Source organism: Salmo trutta, chromosome 3 (assembly GCF_901001165.1).
Source record: "Salmo trutta chromosome 3, fSalTru1.1, whole genome shotgun sequence".
NCBI lineage: Eukaryota > Metazoa > Chordata > Actinopteri > Salmoniformes > Salmonidae > Salmo > Salmo trutta.
This window is the reverse complement of record NC_042959.1, coordinates 7,730,902-7,757,675: the sequence shown is the minus strand read 5'-3', so window position 1 is coordinate 7,757,675 and position 26,774 is coordinate 7,730,902. Positions and strand designations below refer to the sequence as shown.

General features: G+C 42.3%; 3 protein-coding genes across 6 annotated transcripts; all 3 read right to left on the bottom strand.

The window, feature by feature from the left end:
- Positions 1–329: 329 nt before the first annotated feature.
- On the bottom strand, positions 330–14,439 carry LOC115167468 (heat shock 70 kDa protein 4). Of its 3 annotated transcripts, none has more exons than XM_029721899.1 (19): positions 14,142–14,439; positions 13,497–13,554; positions 12,945–13,085; positions 12,570–12,692; positions 12,308–12,407; positions 12,044–12,177; positions 11,553–11,797; positions 10,114–10,199; positions 9,836–9,987; positions 9,465–9,571; positions 9,210–9,343; positions 8,708–8,892; positions 8,327–8,431; positions 7,898–8,053; positions 7,556–7,681; positions 6,372–6,479; positions 4,999–5,118; positions 2,268–2,429; positions 330–1,298 (listed from the first exon to the last, which is right to left on the bottom strand). In XM_029721899.1, the coding sequence occupies exons 1-19, from the start codon at positions 14,246–14,248 to the stop codon at positions 1,098–1,100; spliced, it is 2,550 nt and encodes an 849-aa protein (XP_029577759.1). In that variant the 5' UTR covers positions 14,249–14,439; the 3' UTR covers positions 330–1,097. The 3 variants fall into 3 exon arrangements, with proteins under 3 accessions (XP_029577759.1, XP_029577778.1, XP_029577769.1); XM_029721918.1 differs by having other exon boundaries at positions 8,327–8,419; XM_029721909.1 differs by having other exon boundaries at positions 10,123–10,199.
- Positions 14,440–15,930: 1,491 nt separating this feature from the next.
- LOC115167462 (cytochrome b-c1 complex subunit 8) lies at positions 15,931–19,423 on the bottom strand. Its single transcript, XM_029721889.1, has 3 exons — positions 19,327–19,423; positions 17,349–17,520; positions 15,931–16,140 (listed from the first exon to the last, which is right to left on the bottom strand). The coding sequence occupies exons 2-3, from the start codon at positions 17,500–17,502 to the stop codon at positions 16,046–16,048; spliced, it is 249 nt and encodes an 82-aa protein (XP_029577749.1). The 5' UTR covers positions 17,503–17,520; positions 19,327–19,423; the 3' UTR covers positions 15,931–16,045.
- Positions 19,424–22,047: 2,624 nt separating this feature from the next.
- LOC115167437 (growth/differentiation factor 9-like) lies at positions 22,048–25,356 on the bottom strand. 2 transcript variants are annotated; one of them, XM_029721854.1, is made up of 3 exons: positions 24,990–25,356; positions 23,588–23,820; positions 22,048–23,389 (listed from the first exon to the last, which is right to left on the bottom strand). In XM_029721854.1, the coding sequence occupies exons 1-3, from the start codon at positions 25,354–25,356 to the stop codon at positions 22,652–22,654; spliced, it is 1,338 nt and encodes a 445-aa protein (XP_029577714.1). In that variant the 3' UTR covers positions 22,048–22,651. The 2 variants fall into 2 exon arrangements, with proteins under 2 accessions (XP_029577714.1, XP_029577722.1); XM_029721862.1 differs by having other exon boundaries at positions 25,014–25,237.
- Between the last annotated feature and the right edge of the window lie 1,418 nt (positions 25,357–26,774).

Below are 26,774 nucleotides of genomic sequence, written 5' to 3'. Positions count from 1 at the left end.
CATCCCGTAAGGTGCAGGGTTGAGTAACTGGGTGGTAGCCGGAGCAGGTCTTAGATATAATAGTAAAGTTACTTATATTTAAAGTAGCGTATTATACTGCATTCGTTATTTGACAGATGAGTGAGACCTTTTTTATTGCATTTAAGAAATCAGGGGGAGAAAAACAAAACTTTTCTCTAGATATCCATACATCGTCCAAATAGAGCCCAGGCCGGTAGATGGCGATATTGAGTCTTCAGCATCGCCATCTACCGGCCTTTGGACTTATCAAAATATAGCCTGAACGAAACTGCATTCCTCTAAAATGCTCAAATAAGGGCTACGGGAAGCAATTTTCAATAACTTTATTAAAACCAAATTGCGACAATGACCCGGAACAGTTCGAGAGCACACAACAGAAATACCATCATACAGCGCTCATCATAACAGGCTTATTGCAGTTGGCTTTTTTACATTTTATATCAGCAGTAAAAGAATGGGCATGCTATTGGCAGCAGAAATACACCATCATCTTCATCAGGTACTAGGGGTAAATGTGCCGAAATTACAGTATGCCGCCTGCATTGACATGTGGAGTGAACGGCAACATCTGAAATGGCACCCTATTCCCTATACAGTGCACTACTTTTGACCAGGGCCAAATGGCCCCCTATTCCCTATTTAGTGCACTACTTTTGACCAGGGCCATATGGGTACTGGTCAAACGTAGTGCACTATATAGTAAATAGGGAGCCATTTCAGACAAAGCCAAAATAGTTGACACTCCATTAGTAGCTCTGGGCTGTGTCTCAATCCCATCACCTTGTCTCCTTCCCTTGCTGCCTAGGTTGATTCCTTTCCTATCTCAACAGATCTGACAAGATAGATAAGGCATGAGCAATGTGCTACAGTACTGTAGTTAATATATCCAGCATGCCTTTTGGTAGACCATTCAGGTAGAGTTTGTTTTTTTCCCCCCATAATGCTTTAGTTGAACTCATCTATCCAGTCCTATCAGGTCTGAAAGGGGAAGGCGACAAGGAAACATGGAAGGAGACACTTTTCAGATGAACACACAGCCCCTGGGAGATGAGACACTGGTTGCCGTCTGTGTATGCTTAGTCAAGGTCCATGTCAGGTCTAGGTTCCGTGGAGGGGGGGTTGCCTGTGCTGTCGCCGGTCCCCTTCTCGGTGCCCTCGGCTGGGGCTTTCTCCTGGCCGTTGACTGGTCCATTCTGCTCCCCTGCCTTGTTGTCTTTAGGCAGCTCCACCTTGGGCTTGGGCTTGGTCACGATGGGGTTACAGGAAGAGTACAGCTCCTATTGACAGGAAATAGTGGGAAGAGTGAAAATGACTAACTGTGCAAGCAGTGTTAAGTTGGATAAGCAGAATGCTGGCATGCATTATTACAGTAGTAGAATGATATTCATGATCAAAAGGCAATAGACAGTATATTGTAGCTTGGTTGCAAGGTTGGGTAACACTTCACTAGAAGGATCCCTACATAAGGACTTCAAAACACACCAATGTTGAATTCATAAGCAAAAGTTGATATTTTTGTTAGAATATCAAAAAACATCTAACAGTTAGTACTGTATCTATTCTAACCTGTATCTCTAATAGTTAGTACTGTATCTATTCTAACCTGTATCTCTCTGACTAACAGTATTAGCAGTTAGCCAGCGGTACTGCAGTTAGCCAGCGGTACTGCAGTTAGCCAGCGGTACTGCAGTTAGCCAGCGGTACTGCAGTTAGCCAGCGGTACTGCAGTTAGCCAGCGGTAAAGGAATTGTTAGCAGTACTGTAGTTAGTTAGTCAGCAGTACAGTAGTTAGTTAGTCAGCAGTACAGTAGTTAGTCAGCACAGTAGTTAGCAGTACAGTAGTTAGCTAGTCAGCAGTACAGTAGTTAGTTAGTCAGCAGTACAGTAGTTAGTTAGTCAGCAGTACAGTAGTTAGTCAACAGTACAGTAGTTAGTTAGTCATCAGTACAGTAGTTAGTTAGTCATCAGTACAGTAGTTAGTTAGTCATCAGTACAGTAGTTAGTTAGTCATCAGTACAGTAGTTAGTTAGTCATCAGTACAGTAGTTAGTTAATCATCAGTACAGTAGTTAGTTAGTCAGCAGTACAGTAGTTAGTTAGTCAGCAGTACAGTAGTTAGTCAGCAGTACAGTAGTTAGTTAGTCAGCAGTACAGTAGTTAGTTAGCAGTACAGTAGTTAGTTAGCAGTACAGTAGTTACTTAGCAGTACAGTAGTTACTTAGCAGTACAGTAGTTAGTTAGTCCCACCTTAGTCTTGTCCTGTATCTCTCTGACTCTAACAGCAGGCTCCACAGTCAAGCTCAGTTTACTCTGCTGGTTCATCTTGCTGTTCAGCCAGATCATGGCTTCATTCACCATCTTATCCACCTTGTTGATCTCTTCCTGGTCCAGATGGTCATACTGCTCCTCCTGGGGGATGGAACGACAAGCAAAGAAACAGTCTAATATACAGTGCATTTGGAAAGTATTCAGACCATTTGACTTCTTCCACATTTTGTTATGTTACAGCCTTATTCTAAAATGGATTAAATTGTTTTTCCCTCATCAATTTACACACAATATCCCATAATAACAAAGCAAAATAACAAAATAACAAATAACAAAAATGAAGACATTTTTGCAAATGTATAAATAAAAAAAATAAAATACGCAAATTACATTTACATAAGTACTTAGACCTTTTACTCAGTACTTTATTGAAGCACCTTTAGCAGCGATTACAGCCTCGAGTCTTGGGTATGACGCTACAAGTTTGGCACACCTGTATTTGGGGAGTTTCTCCCATTTTCTCTGCAGATCCTCTCAAGCTCTGTCAGGTTGGATGGGGAGCGTCGCTGCACAGCTATTTTCAGGTCTCTCCAGAGATGTTCGATTGTGTTCCAATCCGGGCTCTGTCTGGGCCACTCAAGGACATTCAGAGAATTGTTCCGAAGCCACTCCTGCATTGTCTTGGCTGTGTGCTTAGGGTTGTGGTCCTGTTGGAGGGTGAACCTTCTCCCCAGTCTGAGGTCCTGAGTGCTCTGGAGCAGGTACTCATCAAGGATCTCTCTGTACTTTGCTCCGATCATCTTTCCGTCGATCCTGACTAGTCTCCCGGTCCCTGCCGCTGAAAAACATCCCCACAGCATACTGCCACCACCATGCTTCACCGTAGGGATGGTGCCAGGTTTCCTCCAGACCAAAGAGTTCAATCTTGGTTTCATCAGACCAGAGAATCTTGTTTCTCATGGTCTGAGAGTCTTTAGGTACCTTTTGGTAAACTCCAAGCAGGCTGTTATGTGCCTTTTACTGAGGAGTGGCTTCAGTCTGGCCACTCTACCATAAAGGCCTGATTGGTGGAGTGCGGCAGAGATTGGAGAACCTTCCAGAAGGACAACCATCACCACAGAGGAACTCTATAGCTCTGTTCGGGTGACCATCTGGTTCTTGGTCACCTCCCTGACCAAGGCCCTTTTCCCCTGATTGCTCAGTTCGCCCGGGCGGCCAGCTCTAGGAAGAGTCTTGGTGGTTCCAAACTTCTTCCATTTAAGAATGACGGAGGCCACTGTGTTCTTGGGGACCTTCAAAGCTGCAGACGTTTTTTGGTACTCTTCCCCAAATGTGCCTCGATACAATCCTGTCTCAGAGCTCTAAGGACAATTCCTTCCACCTCATGGCTTGGTTTTTGCTCTGACAACTGTGGGACCTTATAAAGACAGGTGTGTGCCTTTCCAAATCATGTCCAATCAATTGAATTTACCACAGGTGGACTCCAATTGTTGTAGAAACATCAAGGATGATCAATGGAAACAGGATGCACCTGAGCTCAATTTCGAGTCTCATAGCAAAGGGTCTGAAAACGTATGTTTTTTTATTTTTAATACATTTGCAAAAATTTTTTTTTAAATCCGTTTTTGCTTTGTCATTATGGGGTATTGTTTGTAGATTAATGAGGATTTTTATTTATTGAATCCATTTTAGAATAAGGCTGTAACATAAAATGTGGAAAAAGTCAAAGTGTCTGAATACTTTTTAAATGCACTGTACATAATACATAAGACACATCCTGAAATACAACTTCTGATATCGGCCTCCTGAAACCAAAGACGTAGTGAATTCAAACCCCAAGCAAAGAATAGATACGTAGTCTTTTGTAGAATACATATTAAAGACATATTTGGTTGGTTCTGAAATGCAGTTACATACTGCATATACGGCTTCTGATATCTGGTTTAGAATTGCTGTGAATATGTAAAACCTGTTACCCTGGAATATGAAGATATCTGGTAGGAAGTAACAATAGGATGAGGTTGGTGAACTGGACTGCATTTTAACAGAACTGTTCTTGTGTATTCTCATTGTCTTACATCAGATAGCTAGTCGATCCTGCCTGCAGTGAGGGACGCCATGTGACGTAAGACAAATGGTGTATTCTAGTATTAATGACAGTACTATACTACATATCTACTACAGTCATACTTGCTCCTCCTGGGGTACACAAATAATAAAGATGTAGTCCATTGTAGCAAACTGTGTAGTAATAATATTTTTTTTACATTTATTTAACTAGGCAAGTCAGTTAAGAACAAATTCTTATTTTACAATGACGGCCTAGGAACAGTGGGTTAACTGCCTTGTTCAGGGGCAGAACGACAGATTTTATACCTTGTCAGCTCGGGGATTCGATCTAGCAACTTTTCGGTTACTGGCCCAACGCTCTAACCACTAGGCTACCTGCCGCCCCAAAATAATAATGTATATTACGTCCATTTAGTAGCATAATACAATACACATTTGGTAATTCCTGAAATGCAACCATTGTCAACTTCTGATATTTACAATGGTTTAGAATGATTGTTGTATTTCTGTGGAGCATTATGAGTCCAATGTATCATTACTTCTATACCTCTGGGGCAGCGGTACCTTGGGTTTATAAGCTCCAGCGGTACCTTGGGTTTATAAGGGCAGCGGTACCTTGGGTTTATAAGGGCAGCGGTACCTTGGTTTTATAAGCTTCAACGACCTTCATGTACATCTGGATCTGTTTCCCCATGTCATCGAAGGCTCTGGGTCTTTCCTCAGACTCCATGTACCTCTCCTGGATAGGCTGGCCCAGTTTCTGGAGACAGCAGACAACACATCAGAAACACTAGATAATCCAACACATTTGAACTAGAATGAGGAGGAAACTAGTCATTTTCATAGCAATTAAACTCCTTTTTCAAACTTTGGTGATGCTACTTTCATCTGATTGTTAAAATGTAAAAGAAATTTGCAGAACACACAATTGACCTGGCAGGACTTTAACTCATAATGACAATTAAAAACTAAAAACTAACATTTTGTGTGAGAACTAGGCATTGGTCTGAAGCCGAAAAAGGAAATTTCACATGAGCACCACAATGCCTACTCCACCCATGCTCTACCAAGGTTTTCCAGCACACAGATTTGACCTACTACAGTAGCTATGTTGGTCTATTGCACTTCAAACAATGTGTTTGCCGGTTGCTTAGCATTCAAACATTCTAAAAACAGACTAGGTAACGTTAGCTAGCTGCCTAGCATTTATTAATTAACCTCAGCTTGAATACCACCATATAACTAGCTATCTACAGTAGCCTAGTTTTGTTCTTAGCCACTTCTTATGACTGGCAGCCTGTTGCAGGCAGCAACAGCTGTGTTGTTGCTGAGCAACAGAGTTGCTCAACCCGTTAGATAGAAAATGTTAGCATTGTCAGAAATGCTACAAAAAAAGGTAGCACATCGTTGGTTATTAATGGACGGAAATGTTCACGTGAGAGAGATACATTATGTAATAAACTGTTGCACCATTAAGTCCAATGGTCACTTTACGGACGCTATAGTCTGTTTTTTTTAACGAGGCAAGTCAGTTAACAACAAATTCTTATTTTCAATGACGGCCTAGGAACAGTGGGCTAACTGCCTTGTTCAGGGGCAGAATGACAGATTTTTACCTTGTCAGCTCGGGGATTCGATCTTGCAACCTTCCGGATACTAGTCCAACACTCTAACCACCTGTCGCCCGTTTTCATCCGATGTCTAGGATTTGAGCTAGGTAGGCGCAGAAAATACTCTGAAAACTCAATTGCTAATGACCCTGCAAAAAATCCGGTATGTGGTTCTTGGTAACGGCCGGATGGCTTATGGCGAGAGGCAAGGGAGTGTGTTGTGTACCTCCAATCAAGTTGATTTATCATCGACGTCGGTGTCATACTGGCTTAGATATGATGGTAGGGAGATTTTAATTTAACACTGAGCTTCAAACAATGCATAAAACTGAAAGCATTACCTGGGACCTATTAGGGTCTGGGAAACTGTACCATAGTGACAGTGTATAACACTAAGCTTTACCTTCAGCTCAGCCAGTTTGTCGATGTACTGTTGTTTAGGTTGGTCCTCTCCGTCTTCATACAGCCAGTTCTCTGTGTCCTCCAGTTGTAATGACAGGATATCCCGATCCTACACCAGTCAAAACACAGCCAAAACAAAGGCATTAACATTCAGTTAAAGACAGGGTATCCCATCCTACACCACAGCCAAAACACAGGCATTAACATTCAGTTAAGGACAGGGTATCCCATCCTACACCACAGTCAAAACACAGGCATTAACATTCCGTTAAAGACAGGGTATCCCATCCTACACCACAGTCAAAACACAGGCATTAACATTCAGTTAAGGACAGGGTATCCCATCCTACACCACAGCCAAAACACAGGCATTAACATTCAGTTAAGGACAGGGTATCCCATCCTACACCACAGTCAAAACACAGGCATTAACATTCAGTTAAGGACAGGGTATCCCATCCTACACCACAGTCAAAACACAGGCATTAACATTCCGTTAAAGACAGGGTATCCCATCCTACACCACAGTCAAAACACAGGCATTAACATTCAGTTAAGGACAGGGTATCCCATCCTACACCACAGCCAAAACACAGGCATTAACATTCAGTTAAGGACAGGGTATCCCATCCTACACCACAGTCAAAACACAGGCATTAACATTCAGTTAAGGACAGGGTATCCCATCCTACACCACAGTCAAAACACAGGCATTAACATTCAGTTAAGGACAGGGTATCCCATCCTACACCACAGTCAAAACACAGGCATTAACATTCAGTTAAGGACAGGGTATCCCATCCTACACCACAGTCAAAACACAGGCATTAACATTCAGTTAAGGACAGGGTATACCATCCTACAACAATCAAATTCAACATACTGTCATTAACATACAGTAAGCAATGGATGACTTTTAAACATATTACAGAGAATACAATTCTGATATAAAGGACTTTATAATACTGTCTATCTTGTTGCTAATGGGATACTTCAGGATTTTGGCAAAGAAGCCATTTATCTACTTCCATGAGTTCATTTGACTGTAGGGAAGTAGTTACAGGGCTTCATTGACAAAATCCCAAAGTATCCCTTTAAGAAACCTGTTGGGTGTTTCATGGGCAGCTAATGTCAGACAGAATTGAAAGTACCACAGAAAGTGACAGAAAAAGCCACAGCGCTCACAGCTTCACTGACGAATTTCTCCAGCCTGCCGTGTAGTTTGTCCCTCATGTCGTACACATACTCCTCCACGTAATTCTTAGCGTCGTTTCTCTCCTTCTCCAGCTTGTCCTGCATGATCATATTCCCCTGTGGAAACAGACAAACAACCACTTCAAGTTACCACAGAACACTCTTTAAGCACGACTCAAAACAGAGAAAGATATAAAATACAAGTATATAGAAACAGCCAGATGAATGCAATACAGAACAGACAGACAGAAACCAAAGATAGAGAGGATAGCAGTAGGAAGAAACACAACAGCTGAACAAAAAAAACATTCCAGAGATGTCAGATTGAATTACCTCATTTTCTACAAAGAGGTTGAGCATGTCGATGGCCAGCTCCCACTGAGGGCTGTTCTCAATGGGAAGCTCCAAGACTTTTGTCTTAACTTTGGGCTTCTTGACCTGGGGAGGCTGGTCCGACTTCTTCTCTGTCTTACTCTCCTCTGGAGAGGTCTGGGGAGAGACGAGAGGGAAACAGCATCATTAAGACTAAATACCCAGAAAGTAGTGCTCTTCACTCCTGGTGAGTGTTTTTCAGCCTGCTCTGAGATGGGTTTGTTCTGTCTGATCAGCTTGTCATTGACAAGACAACACAAACTGATCTGGGACCAGGCTACTTGCTTTTGTCTAAGTCAGTACAAACTGCAGTCCTCCAGGACAGAAAGTGCAGAATGCCACCATAAACGTTACGATCATAGATGTCAAATGTGTCATATTCAATATTACCTCCATCTCCTCATTCTCTGGTGCCGTCTTCTCCTCCTCCTCTTCTGTCTCTTTCTGTCCATCTCCTTGGGCCTTTGTCTCATCCTGGTCAGTCTGCATGTTGCCCTGCAGAGAGCGCAGGTCACTTCATTAACACCACATCTCTGCCCAATGATAGGACAGACAGACTTCCAGATAGCAATGCCATCAAAATATAGTAGTGTACCTAACTGAAGCCCCTCTTCCTCAGGTTGTATGGTTTAATAGCGCATTTGTAGGCCTACCTTTCATTGGACTCTGGTTTGGAAAGTTCATTTAATTGTCTGTGTAGTGAATGCTGAATAAGACACTTTGGTTAAAAAAAAATACAAAATGTGAATGAATATGGTTGTTAATAATGACCTCTTCCTCCGGTGTTGCCTGCTGTTCTGTGTCCATGGGCTCCTCTCCTTCCTCGGTCTTCTGGACCTCCACCAGCGAGGCTGAGGAGACGCTGAAGATGCCGTGGATGTTGACCCTCACCTTCACCTTGACCTTAGAGCTCTCCCCAGACGCCTGGGGAACCACCTTCTGAATCACAAACTGACCTATAGGAGAGGACACAGGAAATAAGGTGGTAATGGCACATAGTCGGTACATTTCACAGGAAATACTGATGACAAACTGGGCTATAATTTATTGTCCCCTTAGGGGGAAACTTACATTACAGACACTTGACAAAAACAGTTATAAACAACAACAAAAATGTATACAAAAATCAATGAGCAAGTCAATGTTACGCTTCATATTGCAAACTGTAGTCAACAGGCCACTGCTGCTAGGATGCATGACTGACTATGTTTCTACAGAAGATACTGTTGGCAGACAGAAACGGTTCATTGTGGAGTCAACGCCGTGTCCATACCTATGGTGGGATCGGGGTACGGCAGCTCTCTGGGGGTGTTGTAGTACGCTTCCAGAGAGAAAGGCTCCCTCCGGTAGAAAGTCAACACTTTGGAGAAGGGTGCAGCATGGTTCTTTGGGAATACCTCGCAATCGCTACAATGAACAACACGCATAACAGTCTAGTTTATTAGCACAAAAATAACTACAACGGACAACAACAAAAAAATCTATAAAATCAAGGTGATAATAAATCCAGATATATATTGTAGTTTACCTCAAGCCTTCCTCTGCAGCAGAGTTCCATTTCAGAGAGATTGGGTAAGCAACTGCGTCTGTGATGGAGAACTCACGCACTTTGAAAGCAGGGGACAGGATTGCACACTGAGGAGGCAGACAGGGGATATTCTTAGCAGGGAGGCAAACCATTATTCCATCACCATACTCCAGTAGAAATCAACAATGAATTAGGTCCTACTGCTAAGAATTATATCTATAAACGTTGGAATCCCGATCATTACTACATAGTATAGTAGCAGAAGCGTTTGGAGGCTAACGTTCCTTTTCTAATTTGCTGAGCAAGCAAATCCTGGATGTCCAAAAGGTCATTTTAAGGTCAGGAGGGGGGAAACAGAGAGATCATCAGACCTGCAGGGCACATCCTCTGGCCACGGCCTCATCAGCATTCAGGGTGGTGCTCAGCTCCTTCCCAAAGAATCTGCCAATCCTCTCTTTGACAGACGGGATACGGGATGCCCCGCCCACTATTTCCACCGCATAGATGTCCTCCTTCTTCAGTTCTGATTGGACAGGAACCAGGAAGGCACCAATCAGAACTGACAGTCACTGACATAATACAAAACTATAAAGACAATACTAAATGCCTACACAGATGATGCTCAATGTTATGCTATATGCAAACCTACGATACTCACTGGCTTGCTCCATCAGGTTGTGTAGTGGTGCCTCCACTCTGCCCAGAACGTCAGCACACATCTCCTCAAACTGAACCCTAGAGAAAATACAGATGCAGATGTAGGACCTTAAAATTTGATCACCCTGTTGTTGCAACTTCTTGCGGAGCAGGAAATGCAAATGTGTAGTGTATTAAAGGTTTAAAAAGGCTCCTAAAGAGTTTGTAATTTCCACCTAAAAATGTCACACTTGATTTCCCCTAAATAAAAATCTATCAATCCCTGTAAAATTGTCAATTAATTACAAATGTTGCTGCAAGATTATTTTCCTGCTGTGAGAAACTGGTCAAATAAGATGCTACATATGTACGCATCATCAACATGCAATTTCTCTGATAAAACTACCAGATTTCAAGGACCACCATGCGTTCTAAGGTGTCACTATACTTACAATATAATAACTACACTGAACAAAATAAAACACAACAAGTGTAAAAGATCCATGAATTTGTCCATACGCACAAAAAGCTTATTTCTCTCAAATGTTGTGCACAAATTGGTTTACATCCCTGTTAGTGAGCATTTATACTTTGCCAAGATAATCCATCCACCTGACGAAATATCAAGAAGCTGATTAAAGAGCATGATCATTACACAGGTGCACCTTGTGCTGGGGATAATAAAAGGCCAATCTAAAATGTGCAGTTTTGTCACACAACACAACACCACAGATGTCTCAAGTTTTGATTGAGTGTGCAATTGGCATGCCGACTGCAGGAATGTCCACCAGAGCTGTTGCCAGAGAATTGAATGTTCATATCTCCACCATAAGCTGCCTCCAACGTGGTTTTAGAGAATTTGGCAGTACGTCCAACCTGCCTCTCAACCGTAGACCGTGTGTATGACGTTGTGTGGGCGAGTGGTTTGCTGATGTTAACGTTGTGAACAGTTTCCCATGGTGGCGGTGGGGTTATGGTATGGCCCCATGGTGGCGGTGGGGTTATGGTATGGGCCCCATGGTGGCGGTGGTGTTATGGTATGGGCAGGCATAAGCTATGGACAATGAACACAATTGTATTTTATCGATAGCAATTTGCATGCACAAAAATACCGTGACGAGATCCCGAGACCCATTTCTTTTAAGGTATCTGTGACCAACAGACGCATATCTGTATTCCCAGATATGTGAAATGCATTGATTAGGGCCTAATGAATTTATTTCAATTCACTGATTTCCTTATGAACTGTAAGTCAGTAAACTCTTTGAAATTGTTTCATGTTACATTTATATTTTTGTTCAGCATAACTTCGTCATGTGGTCATTGCATCACAGACCAAAATAATGACTCATCTTATAGATCATGTAAGACCTGTTTATATCAAGGACCACAGCCATGCATTCTGAGGTGTTCAGTTGAGATAACGATCTCATAGACTACAAAACACTATACCTGTTGAGTTTTCCAGAGACGTCAATGTCATTCATAAAGCACTCGATGTTGAGAGGCAGGTCTGAGGAGTTAGCGCTCATCAGCTTCTTGAGTTTCTCACACTCCTGGTAGAGCCTGACCAGAGCCCTGGGCTTGGTCTTCACGTCCAGCTTGTACTTCTTCCCAAACTCCTCACAGAAGTGTCTCACCAGCATCTCGTCAAAGTCCTTCCCGCCCAGCTCCGGGTCGCAGGCCGTCGCAAGAACCTGAGGAAAAAGAAAATGGTATTAAAAAAACATGAATATGAGCAAAAACTAATTATTAGGGCCGGGAGTTTTTCCTGAGCCCATGTGACCTGGCCAGAACAACTCTAGGCACTAGAGCACTTGTTTTGTTTAATAGCCAAAAGGTTATTGAAGTTATCTGTAAATTCTTTGTGGACATTTTGGTTTCAGTAAAAACTGTTATTTTGTAGAATCAGCATGACCCCCATAGCCTCCTCTGTCTCCTACCTTCAGCTTGCCCTTGTTGAAGGCACAGACAGAGGTCTGGTATCCAGAGTGTCCAATGTCTACAAACACCACAATCCTGGGCTTCTCCTCTGGAGCAGGGAGGTCCTGCTTGTAGATTCCATATGCCAACGCCACTGAATGGAAGACATGTTTAATCATTCTTTATTATGAAAGAGCAAATCACCTTAATATCAAATAATACTGTGTGGGTGAGTTAAATAGCTACAGTAACTCTGTTAGGGGTCAACACAGCTCTCTCTATACCTGCAGTTGTCTCATTCATGAGCCTCAGACAGTTGAGTCCAGCGATCTGTGCTGCGTCCACCACTGATCTCCTCTCGGCGTCCGTGTAGTAGCAGGGGACCTGGGGAAGATGATACAGGCTGTCATTAGCCAGCAGGCCTAGAAACTCCATCCATATCCGGTCTTTTAGTCTAACTGTCCAAACTCAGTTTAACATGTGACCAAATTCCTGGTCCTTCTAGTAAAGTGTAGCGCCCAGTGCACGCTGCAGATTGATACTCACAGAGACAACGCAGTCAGCCACGGGTTTCTTCAGTGCATGCTCAGCTGTCTCTTTCATCTTGGTCAGAAGCATAGCAGTGACCTGCTCAATGCTGAACACCTTCTCCTCCTCCATGTACATCACCTAAAGGACACAGACACCAGTTGTCATTGTAAATGATTGCTTTTGGGGTTCGCACAGGTAGAGTAGAATACAGAATAACACATGGAAATATTATACGGCAAAGACAGACGGATAGACAACCAATATCTATATTGATTACAGATTAGACAAGGATGATGAGTAATCTATCTGGCACTCATCTCTCCATTAGTTCTACTCATGTATTCCCCACCTTTTTAAGGAGAACTAATCGTCACTGTTATCTCTCCTTACCTTGATGCCAGTGGTGCCCGAAGGCATCTGCGCTAAGTCGTAAACCAGGCTGGATTTCAAACGCTGGATGTACGGATCAGAAAACGCCCGGCCATGAAATCTCTTGAATCCTTGGACTGTGTTCTTGCAGTTTGTGACGACCTGATTTGGGATTAGCAGGGAAATGATGCTGCATTATGATGCTGCATTACGCAAAATAAATAATTATCTCACATTAAAAAGTAACTTAATGATGTGATACCTAATGAAGCAGGAGAAATCAGAAATTATGGAATAATAATTATGGAATAATAGCTTAAATCCCCGATCAAATACTTTAGATATAAAAGACTGGCAAAATTGACCCCATGGTTTTATTTGGGGTTCTTTGAGAACGTGAATGCATAATGATTCTCTTCTGTTTTTAATAGTTCCATCAGGTAATCAAATATTGGCCTGGTTATGAAATCCCTATTTCTATGCATAAGCAGAAACCCATAGAACATGCATAGCCTCAATGTGTCACCAGTTAAATAATTAATTAAGTAGAGGGCGTCCCCTATTAAAACATACCTGGCTTTTTGCAGCTGCACCAATAGATCGATTCCGTGGTCCAAATGACACACATGCTCTGAGAGAACGACACACATCAGTGAAATGCTTGGCAGTTTTCACAGGGCTTTCCATAATATGATAACAGCGCTAGCTAAGATAACACAGTAGTATTAAATTGCCCATCTAAATGCGTTTTATTAGCTGGCTAGAAATACAGAGCAGCAAACAGATGATTCCTATGAACAAGTCCATTGCTGTGGAGAGATCGCAGGCCTCCTCCCAGTCATGCGTCCATTCATACTTCATTCAAAAATGAACCCCCCCATTGTTTTGGAAAACACTCAAGATGTTACGCGGGGAATGGAAGTTAAGGTATCACAAGTCAAATGCCGTAACGTTTAATTGGTAAAATAGCTAACAGAGTACAACGAGTGCTCGTTTTAACAAGTTATGGGTTGATCTCTCTAGGTAGCAATAACATTCACGTGTTGTGTTGCACCGCTGCTCGGCTAGGCTAATGTTAGCCGGCTGGCTTGTCTGTCTTGCTGCCAAGGCCACAAAATGTGTCCCAATCCCTCTAGTTTCACAATCACTTTAGAGGCAAACATGTTGAAAATTACAATTCACATCATATAAACCACACAAATATAAAATGTAACTTACGGTGTACACCGATCGCTGTATTCATTGGCTACCGTTTCTATTCCTCCGGCTCGGGCTACCGCAACATAGCAGTTCAGGAAGCCGACGTCGAATCCTACCACAGACATCTTCGCAAAATGTTACTTAATAAACAGATAATACTATGGAAAAGCACAAAGTAGGCTTACAGTTAATTCCTAAATATGACAGACCAGACCGCAAACGGAATGTATCAATGTACGTTCTGGTTTAATTCATTATCCCCACCCTAGTTCCATGAAGATGCAACTGAGTGCGCTACTTGCCGGCAAATTGTTGATGCCTTCGAACAAGCTTCTACATCTCAACATGATAGATTTCAGTATAAAAGTCCCATGATGATGATGATGATTGCACAGGTCTCGAAAACCAGACCCGAGGGCCGAAGCATTTGAAAATTGTTGGAGGCAACGCGGATGTCTACAGAGACCAGCACAGGAACAGCATGTTCATGCTAGACTACATGACCAAAAGTATGTGGACACCTGCTCGTCGAACATCTCATTCCAAAATCATGGGCGTTAATATGGAGTTGGTCCCCCCCCCCTTTGCTGCTATAACAGCCTCCACTCTTCTGGGAAGGCTTTCCACTAGATGTTGGAACATTGTGGCAGTGACTTGCTTCCATTCAGCCACAAGAGCATTAGTGAGGTCGGGCACTGATGTTGGGCGATTAGGCCTGGCTCGCAGTCGGTGTTCCAATTCATCCCAAAGGTGTTTGATGGGGTTGAAGTCAGGGCTCTGTGAAAGACATTCAAGTTCTTGCACATCAATCTCAACAAACCAATTCTGTAAGGACCTCACTTTGTGCACTGGGGAATTGTCATGCTGAAACAGGAAAGGGCCTTCCCCAAACTGTTGCCACAAAGCTGAAAGCACAGAATCGTCTAGAATGTAATTGTATGCTGTATAGTTAAGATTTCCCTTCCCTGAAACTAAGGGGCCTGAACCATGAAAAACAGCCCCAGACCATTATTCCTCCTCCAAACTTTACAGTTGGCACTATGCATTCGGGCAGGTAGTGTTCTCCTAGCATCTTTCAGTAAGGCCATTCTACTGTCAATGTTTGTCTATAGTTTGCATGGCTGTGCGCGTGACTTTATACACCTGTCAGCAACGGGCTGAAATAGCCAACTCCACTAATATGAATGGGTGTCCACATATATGGATTAATTCTATGGACCGTTCTGGAACCTTTTGTGACAAATTATTCAAAGGTACAATATGTATTGAATTGATTATTTTTATGGTAAATTTAACTCAGGAAATACTCAATGATCATTCTTGAAAGGTGTTATCGTAGTCTAGAACCATTATGACATTTAACTTTTGTTTCTTGCTTGATATTACAATTCTCTTATTAGAAAGGTTTTTATGGTGTTGTAGGCTGACTGCCCACTACTTTTTTAAATGGCAAGTCAGTTAAGAACAAACTCTTATTTACAATGACAGCCTAACAGGGGACAGTGAGTTAACTGCCTTGTTCAGGGCCAGAAGAACAGATTTCGGGATTCAATCCAGCAACCTTTCCGTTACTGGCCCAACGCTTTAACCACTAGGCTACCTACCGTATAGACAGTATACGATACTGTATTTTATACAGACCTGTTAGCCTGTGTAAAATTGCATTGGGCCAGTAACCTCATTGCTGTGTTATATTGCATTGTAACTTCACACTAAGTGACAATTGACAGGTCATTCTTATTTATACATCTCTCTGCAGTGTCCCATCACGCAAAAGATGGCAAACCATTCATTCCAAATATCCAGGTGAGGTGGTATCAAATTTATAGGAAAAACATTCAGATAAATATTGTCTTTATTGACAAAACATACAGTGAAGGTTTAAACAGGAATAGACCGAGAGAGCAGCAAGATTGAAGGTTTCACTCTTCATTCTCGTAGTCGGCAGCAACCTTCCTCTTTCCTTCTGAGTGGACATGGTTGCCCCAGGTGTATGTCAGGTACATGCAGATCATTGCTGGAAAAGAAGAACAGAAGACCGGTTAGCGACTGAAAACAGGGATGTGGCTTGGGAGGCATACACTGAAAGATACAAGAAGCAATGCATGTAGAGTTAGGCCATTTAAAAACATCCAAAGATTATGTTAGTGATTTTAACATGGGCAGACAGAAATTGTATCAAAAGATGTCTTTACAGTGTGCCTCAGAGCACCACTCTCATAGACTAAGTCGCAATGGACATTGCTTTAGGAAACATAAAAGTAGTCTAAAAGCGTTCTACACATCTATCCAACTACAGCGAACAGACTACACACTGGGAAGATTCTTAGTTGTAGCTGAATAGGTGTGTAGAAGCCTGAGTAGCCACATCTGGTATTACCTACATGGGACACAGCCAATATCACACCTCTCATTAATATAAGGTTTATTCCAGTCACAACATGTGAGATGAGTCATGGTACAATGACTACCTGCTCCCAGCGTGTCCCAGGTCCCAAGCCACATCCATAAAATCAGTAGAACTATTCTGATTGGAGAATCACGGTTTGCGTCACCGGGCAGTGAACAAGAAACTATTAAATCAGTTGATGCTACCCCTCCTCCTCCCCAAATCAAAACCTAATATGGATGCCAATGTTTTGTTCTGGCTTGCGTGAACACGTTTCATCTACTTCCTGTCTGAGGCAGCATGGTGCCCATATGGTGAGGCTGATTAAGACAAACAGGTGTGAAACAGACCAGTGTGCATGCAAAGTGAGAATACAACATGGAATCCATGTTTGGTTTTGATTTGGGGAGGGAGGGAGGGGCATCTAAACTGGATTTAATAGTTTCTTGTTCATTGCCCAGCAATGCAAATGGTGATTCTCCAACCGGAGAACTGATTATGGATGTAGCTTGAGACACCGGACATGCTGCTACCAGGTAGTCATTGGAACATGACTCATCTCACACGTTGTCGCTATGGACTGCCCTTAGACCTCGTCTTATTAATTAATGAATCAGTGGTCTAATATTGGGCTATGAGGCCATATTTATTACATTTAGCAGACGCTCTTATCCAGAGCAACTTACAGTAGTGAATGCATACATTTATTATTTTTTTTGTACTTATCAAGACTACAGCAGAAATAAATCCAGAATTTGCTTGGAGATGTTTGATAACTAACAATATCCTGCCTGGTTCTTCACAGAAACCAACATCCAAACTCTGGGATTACTTACGGGGAGCAACTTTGAAGACGGATGATGTGAATCGTCTCCAGACGTTTGGGATTCCTTTAGAGAAGTAGCTGGGGAAAGCCCTCTGCTCGAAGGGGGATAGACTGTAGGTGATCACATGCCTGATCTTGGCCAAATCTCCAAAGTGGCGACCCATGGTGTCTAGAGAGACTATCTGAAATGACAAGGTAGGAGTATCGATGAGGAAAAAAGGTACAGTAGTTTAGATGTTGCAATGCAGTCGTCACACAACTAACAATACTGGTCCACCAAAAGTCACATTCTTTGGAACAATTGATTAGTCCCCCCCAAAAAATCTGTGTATTTCTCCATACATTGACACATCCTATGTGTTTTAATCAAATCAACTATATGCACTGAGCTTGTCTGATGCTTTAAGCGTGATTAATTAATTAAGACAAATGACTAGAGGGAGTCCAATCAGCAATTGATTTGATCGTGCTGGGAATTGCGCTCAGAATTGCGGCACTGTACATTTTTTTAAATTAACACCGATGTTCTGTGGAGGTCGCTGCAGCAGGGAGAGAGAGAGAGAGAACAGGTGCTAGTCAGTCACACAGTCAGTCTTTTTAAGGTTGTTGATTATAGAATTAAGTTGGGGTTTCCTCTCTCCTCACTTTTCTTAGACAACAAGGCAAAGGCTGTTCTCATCTCATTCTGCTGCTACCTGCACTGTTCTCAACACAAATATGCTGGTTAACTTTGCACATTGCAACATGGTCTGGGAAAAGGCACCAATTCAACAGCGCTCTGATGCGTTTCAGAACCACGGACAGCAAACACTATCCAACACGGGAGAAAGCACATTTGTTATAAAATATTATTTTTATTAGTGTTACACCATTGTTCTTATGTAATAACCATATCCAATTTCATTACCACATGTTTTAAACTGATGGACTATGCCATCCCCACGGCCTCCACAATGGACAGGTGTCTTGTATACCATGATTTATTTATTTTTTGCTACTGCTCAACTAAAGTACTCATTCGACCAACCGCCTATTGACCAAACAATCGACTAAATGGGGTCAGTCCTTGTTTGTGGTGAAGTTAAAAAAAAGTGAGATGTTTTACAAAAACAAAGTCATCAACGATTGGATCCTCGCTAACCAATCAGAGTTTTAAAGTCAACTGGCAAATTTTCAAGAAGCCGTTTTACCCACGTGTTCTGGTTCTGGCCCAATCCATCGGTTTCTGGAACAAATCAGAACAGTTCGACTGTTTGCGTTCTAGAAAATCGTCAGGGAGGTAGTCCGATTCATTGAGGAGTAGAAACTAATGTCCGTGGGCATAGCGTTTGGCCCAGAGCAAGGAGTTTGGGTTGCCAGGCAAATGTGCATTTCTTCCTCTTAAGAAATGACAACCAGCCAGTCTTCCACAATAATAGTCAGAATATATTGCCACCCTTCACTTACTTACAGCTGCACTGGGTCAGACAGGCTTTCTGTTTAGATTAATACACAGCGGCGCTGACGCGAGATATGGCTCTGAAAGTTCACCCCAATCCAATGATGAGAAATGGTGTTGGCATTGTCCGATTATTCCAACTGTTACACCGAGAAGATTGAAGGAGTGCTAATAAAAAAAAGTTGTCATCTAATGTTTGGTGTTGATGTTATCTGTCATTTCGCCAGTGACATTACAACACGTAAACTCGTGTCTGACAGATAATAGAAAATATGAAGACGATACAACCTAGCTAACTAGCTACCTAGAAAAATAGATTGCACAAAAGTGAGGTCAAACGGGACCAACCTGCAACAAGCTAGCAAGTAGCTAACCTTCCTAGCTAACGTGAAGACCTTGCTTGACATTCACGCCAAGATTTAAAATGCGTCTAATGACATGACACTCTTACTTCGTAAAATCCCCAAGACATACCACTGATATGACACGTATACAGGTTATTAAAATGGTGAAATTAACCACAAAACCTTGAACTTTCAGTATCTCTTACCGTACTGCTTCTCAAGACCCAGATTAATAGCTGTTTATGACGTCCAGCAGAAGGAAACCTTTACGTAACTTCCGTTCTTCTTCTTCTTCTTCTATGGTATAACGGCGTTCGCAACAATTATATGTGCATTCCGCCAACTACTGTGCGGGTTGATAATAAGGATCCCAAAAATGGGAAAACATTTGAGTAAAAATAAAGTATCATACTAACAACCAAAAAAAAAAGAAATTGACCAAATAAAATCAACCTGCTTTTCTGTAAAAAAATAACTAATTTTAATCAGATCATAACACAGGCTCAGAAGCCTCCTGTGAGGGCGGGACATTTCCTAGCGACAAAGTCCTTGTAGTGCTTCTGCCGTGAAGTCTTGCAGCCCCCAAAACTTCTCGGCTGCAGATATATCCAGCTTCTTTGACTTCTTAGACACTTATGCTGTACAATTAATCACTGAAGCTATAAATGCCACAAAATCCACTTTCATCACGAGTGTATCCAGATCACTGATTGACTTAAAATACTATCAACTGGTTGCAATGCATCCACCGCCATATCTTCAACACTGTTGGCTCTTGCCCCTTCGACTCTCTTAACCACCTCCACATAGGAGATCTGCTGGCAGCCCTGATCCTTGACACCTCGACCTCCATTACCCTAACAGGGCACTCAAGGAAGTCCATAGAATTTTCATTGACAGATTCTTCAGTATCATACTTCTCCTGTTTGCAAACATTTGACACGTGACCATATCCTTTACAATTCCCACACTGTAATGGTTTGGACAAATGCTCTCACAGCATACCTCACATATCCAAGCTTCACATAATATCGACAGGCTTTTCTCCTCCAGCAGGTATATCTCACTGGTCATCCCCAAAGCCAACACCTACTTTGGCCGCCTTTCCTTCCAGTTCTCTGCTGCCAATGACTGGAACGAATTGCAAAAATCCCTGAAGCTGGAGACTTATATTTCCCTCACTAACTTTAAACATCAGCTATCTGAGCAGCTAACCGATCGCTGCAGCTGTACATAGCTCATCTGTAAATAGCCCACCCAATCCACCTACCTCATCCCCATATTGTTTTTATTTACTTTTCTACTCTTTTGCGCACCAGTATTTCTACTTGCACATCACCATCTGCTCATCTATCACTCCAGTGTTAATTTGCTAAACTGTAATTACTTCACTACTATGGCCTATTTATTGCCTTACCTCCTCACGCCATTTCACATACTGTTATTAGACTCTTTTTTTCTTCTTCTATTGTGTTATTGACTGTACATTTGTTTATTCCATGTGTAACCATGTTGTGTCACACTGCTTTGCTTTATCTTGGCCAGGTCGCAGTTGTAAATGAGAGCTTGTTCTCAACTGTCCTACCTGGTTAAATAATTGTATTTTTTAAATTACCATACGGGTCAGGTGACGTGCACTGACCACTCCTGGGATTTTCTGACTAAGGTGCTCATCATCTATAGTACCGGTCAAAAGTTTCAGAACACCTACTCATTCAAAGGTTTTTCTTTATTTTTTTACTATTTTCTACATTGTAGAATAATAGTGAAGACATCACAACTATGAAATAACACATATGGAATCATGTAGTAACCAAAAAAGTGTTAAACAAATCAAAATATATTTTATATTTGAGATTTTTCAAAGTAGCCACCCTTTGCCTTGATGACAGCTTTGCACACTTTAGGCATTCTCTCAACTAGCTTCATGAGGTAGTCACCTGGGATGCATTTCTATTAACTGGTGTGCCTTGTTAAAAGTTAATTTGTGGAATTTATTTTCTTCTTAAAGCGTTTGAGCCAATCAGTTGTGTTGTGACAAGGTAGGGGGGTATACAGAAGATAGCTCTATTTGGTAAAAGATCAATTCCATACTATGGCAGGAACCGCTCAAATGAGCAAAGAGAAACAACAGTCCATCATTACTTTAAGACATGAAGGTTAGTCAATCTGGAAAATGCCAAGAACTTAAAGTTTCTTCAAGTGCAGTCAGACCAATCTGAGGGGACACATGCCCCTGTGGGCATGGCGCTTCTGATCCCCAAAAAAGGTAGAAAACCAAGCTGATAAATCTTTGTCAAGCAGTGTGTAAACTCTCCATCTAGTACAGGAGTAAATTCTGACATGATTGCAGACGCACAAACTTTACGCTACAGAATGGTGTGTGTCTCAGCAGTCATGTGTATTTATGTCAGAACAAACAACCATTTACAATTATATTGAATAAATAAATCAGGGATCTGTGCATGCTCTTTATTTTTTTTTTCAAGAAAATATTTAGCTAATTATTCATTTTCTTTTTTGTGATGATCAGATATCCGAACAAGACCGTACAGTACATTTCATTTGCATAAATAGACGACATGCATTTTAGTTAAATTCGTCAATATATTAGGTATGCAGTCATTTCATGACCCAGGGTAATAAATACACACAAAAATCAAGTTGTCTATAAAAGATAACTTACATTCTGGACCGTACGAAAAGAGGTTGTCCGCGAAACAGCAGTCTGCAATCCCCAGGAATAAAATGAAACTTGAAAATGTTGGATACGAGTATATAGGACCACTTTTTTTTATATTTTGTCCAGAACAGATGTACTTAAAATCTACCAGTGTGAAAGAAGAGACTAAAGATGGCAGAACACCCAAAATAAATTAACAAAATAATAACTTAAAAATCAATCCATGTTCTCATGTGTCAACGCAATGCAAAAACACAAACATGTAAACAAAGTGGAGGGGTAAGACATCTTCACAACATTCCTGCCTATCACGTCACATAAACATGTAAACAAAGTGGAGGAATAAGACATCTTCACAACATTCCTGCCTATCACGTCACATAAACACGAAAACAAAGGAAATCAATGCCATATTTTCTATTTAGATAAAAATACTTTTTTGGCAAGTAAATGCATCTGTTCTAGATAAAAATGGAACTCCATGCACTGATGTTTTGACAAAGACACTGATGACTTGATATGAAGTCACCAGACCAGGATGTTACAATAGGCGATTGTGAAAAAAAGTTGCTAAAAAGTCAAGAGCTTGAGGAGGATGGAATAAGTCTAGCGGCAGTTGATGCAGAAGGTAGGTTAACAGTCAGTGTTGAGGCTGGTAAAACAACATCAGGCAGTGAGGTAGGGGTCAATTCCATTTCAATTCAGTCAATTTCCAGAGCGAAGGATCAGCCCGAGCGAGATAATTTTTTTAAATTGAAAAGCATTGAGAACAATTGGAATAACAGTTGAGATTGTTCAGTTTTACACCAAGTTCAAATGGAATTGAGCCTGACCCTGGAGGTGGGCCTTTAGCGGCATGTGCACCTCGTAGCGATCATTTCATCTAACTCCTTGTAGGCAATGGAGTCACCTTCAAGGGTTAAAACACTCAGGGGGATGTACTCCAAGGGAACACACGAAGGCCGTGGCACAGAGGAGTCCAGTATGTGGTAGATCATGTTCTGGAAGAAAGTGTGTCTGGGGGAGCCGTAGATGAACCCCACAGCCCTGGGACAGGTGCCTTTACAGTACCTAGGGTTGTACTTGTGGGGGAAAATGATCCAATGGCTCAGTTTGAGCTCACTGAAGCTCACTCTGAAGTCGTACAAGGCACAGTCGCTCGTAGGGAAGTCAGAAGTCGGGAGGAGGTCCGGGAGGATGGTCTTCTGGCTCGTTCTGCCTCGTGCGTTGTTCGTCAATAGATCTGGAGAGTCTCTCCTCAGTCTCCTCCTCTTGCTCCGGCTGAGCCTTCGCTCCGGTTTGAACTCCGCCAGGCTCTCAAAGGTGTCGATCTCATTGGCTGACCTCGGATGACCTTGTGACCTGGTGGGCAGCCATCTTTGGTGTGCCAGCTCGCTGGTGTCATTGAGGTACAGGAGCAAGGACGGAGACCTTAGGTGGAGCTCGACAGGGCCCCTACCGCACCTCTCCTCTCCTCCAGCCTTAGCCTCCCTGCCTCTGCCCTCCACACACGTCAGGTTGATCAGCAAATGGATGTCCTTCTTGTGGGACTGGATGAGAGGTCGGAGGGACTTCGTGATGTCCACCTTGAGCGCCACAATGAAAATAGGTTAACATTATTGTGGTTTAACATCCTCTGTGATTGTAAATGCAGTGTATCCACATAGGTGGTTGAATTGTGCTTTTAAATGATCAAATAAAGCCCTTTTTAGTCTTAAAACAATTTCCCTAAGGAAAGAAATAGTTGTTTGCATTGAATTATATTGCACTAAATCAACAATCACCTCAACCCACTTCCTCCTGCGGTTCGTGTGGAACAGGAAGTTGAAGGAGTGATGGGTGCTGGGGCAGAGAAGACACTGATCCTGGGCATCCTGCTCTTTCACATCTAGGTAACATTGGGTAGTCATGGACGTGGCCTGCTCTTGGTCGAAGGAGTACAGCAGGACAGACTTCAGGAGCTGCTCCTTGGCTCTGACACGGTCCAGATTGTAGGAGAGGTTTTGCATGAAGAACTCTGTAGGAAACATCGGAAATGAAGGCCTATGAGAAGAACCAGAGATTGAAGAGGAAGCGAGACAGCTCACTTGCTTATTTTTTCTGGTTCATATACAGTCAATAAACTAAGCAGACCAGACCCAGATGCTAATGCATGGGGGGCCAAATGTGTCAGAATAAGTCAGCACTTTACGTTTATTTGCTCAGTCCTAAAAACTAGGCTACATCAAATACACTGAGTTCACAAAACATTAGGAATATAATATTGAGTTGCACCCCCTTTCTCCCTGAGAACAGCCTCAATTCATCAGGGCATGGACTCTACAAGGTGTTCCACAGGAATGCTGGCCCATGTAGACTCCAATGCTGTCACACAGTTGTGTCAAGTTGGCTGGATGTCCTTTGGGTGGTGGACCATTCTTGATACACACAGGAAAATGTTGAGTGTGAAAAACCCAGCAGTATTGCAGTTCCTGACACATTCAAACCGGTGTGCCTGGCACCTACTACCATACCCTGTTCAAAGGAACTTAACTATTCTGTCTTGCCCATTCACCCTCTGAATGGCACACAGGCCCAGCTCCTGGCATAAGCAGTCGCTTAGGACCCCAGGCTGCTAGGTGCATCGACCCCCCCCCCCCCCAAAAAAAATATGTATTTACTCAGTGGGGTCTCAACTTCCTGTTGAGAGTTAGTATAGTAGAATAAACAAGATGCAAGTTAGAAACTTGGTTGTGAATCAGCAATTTTTCGTTTATTTTGTCAGTCACTCAAATTGCTCAGCTAACAATTTTCAGATTGTTAGTTAGCTGGCTTAACTATCTAAACTTGTAGTAAACATGGCAGAAAACTTTCCGGGCACATGCACAAACCTTGCCTAGGGTCCCCAAAACGCTAGTCAGCCCTGATGAAATACACAATCCATGGCTCAACTGTCTCAAGGCTTAAAAATCCTTTAACCAGTCTTCTGTCCTTCATCTACACTGACTGATGTGAAATTAACAAGTGACATCAATAAGGGATAATAACTTTCACCTGGATTCATCTGGTCAGTTTGTCATGGAAAGAGCAGGTGTTCCTAATATTTTGTACACTCAGTTTTAAACTAGTGTCCCTATGTAAAATAGACCTCACTCACGCCATTGTATTTCCATGTAAATGAAGTTTGACCCAAAACTCAGAGCCCACCTGTGCTTTGCTCCAGGCACTCACCCCGCGGGGTTATAAGTCGAACTGTGTTGTACTGGTGGTTGTTTCCTTCCAAACTCCTCTCATGTCTCGAAGACATCCTGTACAGTCTTTTCATGTATCGAACATATCTCGAATCAGGTCTCATTCTTGGGGTCGTGTCTTGCCATGGAAGTCCCTGTGCTGTCAGCGCCTTCAGAAGGGGTGACAAGATATTGCCATGTTGGTACAAAGTAAAATCGCCAAAGTCGTCAGCTAGATTTGACGTGGTCGGGGACGATCCAAGTGAAAAGCCGCCGATCAAGAAGAGTAGTAAAATAGAGGTCCGGTAATTAAGAACACTAGACAAGCGGAGAGGAGTCTCCATTGTAAATGAGTCCGTCAGAACTTGGACAACTCCCTCAGGTCAATAAACCGACACACAGCTCACTGCAGGTGAACAGGTGTGCGCAATCACCTCATGGGAAGCATGTATCCTACAGTGTGGGCAGTATCAGACGGAAAGACATAGGATGAGAAGGGGATACAGGAAATTAGTTTCATGAGTATATTGAGTAGAACGTTATTAGATATAGTCTCAAATATTTTGTTATATTTTTTAAGAGCAACGGTATGATTTAGTTCCCTGTCTCTGGCCCACACTCCAGTACAGTAGGTAGCGGTAATGCACCATAACTTTGGATGCCAACCGCCGGTAAACACCACCGAAGAAGAAGACGAATCAACTCAGGCCTGTCAAAACCCAGAAGGGAAATGGTTATTTTGTCATCTACACAGAATATGTATAAATATGAAACGTTCCCATGGATCAACTTCAACTGTTGGTGTATAGTAGAAGGACTGATGAGCTGATTACAAGTGAGCATCATCTTTGCAATGAACCAAGTCATAAATGCAGTAAACATTAACTGTGACTACAAAAATCAGCTTACATCAGAAGGCCGATTGTGTCAGGGTGGGCTTGTGCTGATACCCAAACCTCTTTCTCTCTCTGTCTCTCTCTCTCTGTCTCTCTCTCTCTGTCTCTCTCTCTCTGTCTCTCGCTCTCTCTATCTCTCTCTCTCTGTCTCTCGCTCTCTCTGGCTCTCTCTCTGTCTCTCTCTCTCTCTCTCTCTCTCTCTGTCAATGTTCAATTCAATTCGCTTTATTGGCATGACGTAACAATATACAAATTGCCAAAGCTTATTTTGGATATTTACAATATAAAAATAAATAAAAATGAGAATCAAAATTGTCAACGGGACAACAGTAACAACAATAACCAAGGGTCAAAATAACCATACATTGAACAATAACAAAAATTATACAGTAGAGGACATGTGCAGGTTGATTGGTCTGTCAGACACTGTCCCTCATCTTATGGCAGGCAGCAATGTAGTGCGCTGCCAACCCACAGCTCTCTGCATCCTCCCCCAACAGGACGGGTAGCCTATCCTCATCAGAGAGGTCTTTGAAACCTTGAATAAGGGTTTCAAATTTGGGGAAATGACACTCTCTAATTGTTTTATATTTTTGACATTTTGTCAGGAAATGCAGCTCCGTCTCAGGTTCTGCTGTTGTGCAGTGGTTGCACAGCCTTTCCTCTACAGGGAGCCAGGTTTTCCTGTGTCTACCCTTCTCAATGGCAAGGCTGTGCTCACTGAGCCTGTACTTTGTCAAGGTTTTTCTAAGGTTTTGATCAGTAACCATGGTCAAATATTTAGCCACTGTGTACTGTCGATTTAGGGCCAGATAGCACTGCATTTTGCTTTGTGTTTGTGCTTGTGTTTCCCAATAAGCAATGTA

What these genes read in the sequence shown, in the direction of transcription:
- LOC115167437 (XM_029721854.1), bottom strand. Translation starts at nt 25,356, where the DNA reads ATGGAGACTCCTCTCCGCTTGTCTAGTGTTCTTAATTACCGGACCTCT. An exon ending in GTGCCTGGAGCAAAGCACAG is followed by an intron (nt 23,821 to 24,989) that starts GTGGGCTCTGAG and finishes TGTTTCCTACAG; the next exon opens with AGTTCTTCATGCAAAACCTC. An exon ending in GCAGGAGGAAGTGGGTTGAG is followed by an intron (nt 23,390 to 23,587) that starts GTGATTGTTGAT and finishes GTGGCGCTCAAG; the next exon opens with GTGGACATCACGAAGTCCCT.
- LOC115167462 (XM_029721889.1), bottom strand. Translation starts at nt 17,502, where the DNA reads ATGGGTCGCCACTTTGGAGATTTGGCCAAGATCAGGCATGTGATCACC. An exon ending in CGTCTTCAAAGTTGCTCCCC is followed by an intron (nt 16,141 to 17,348) that starts GTAAGTAATCCC and finishes CTTCTTTTCCAG; the next exon opens with CAATGATCTGCATGTACCTG.
- LOC115167468 (XM_029721899.1), bottom strand. Translation starts at nt 14,248, where the DNA reads ATGTCTGTGGTAGGATTCGACGTCGGCTTCCTGAACTGCTATGTTGCG. An exon ending in CGGGCACCACTGGCATCAAG is followed by an intron (nt 12,693 to 12,944) that starts GTAAGGAGAGAT and finishes TGTGTCCTTTAG; the next exon opens with GTGATGTACATGGAGGAGGA. An exon ending in ACAAACTGGCTGAGCTGAAG is followed by an intron (nt 5,119 to 6,371) that starts GTAAAGCTTAGT and finishes TGCTGTCTCCAG; the next exon opens with AAACTGGGCCAGCCTATCCA.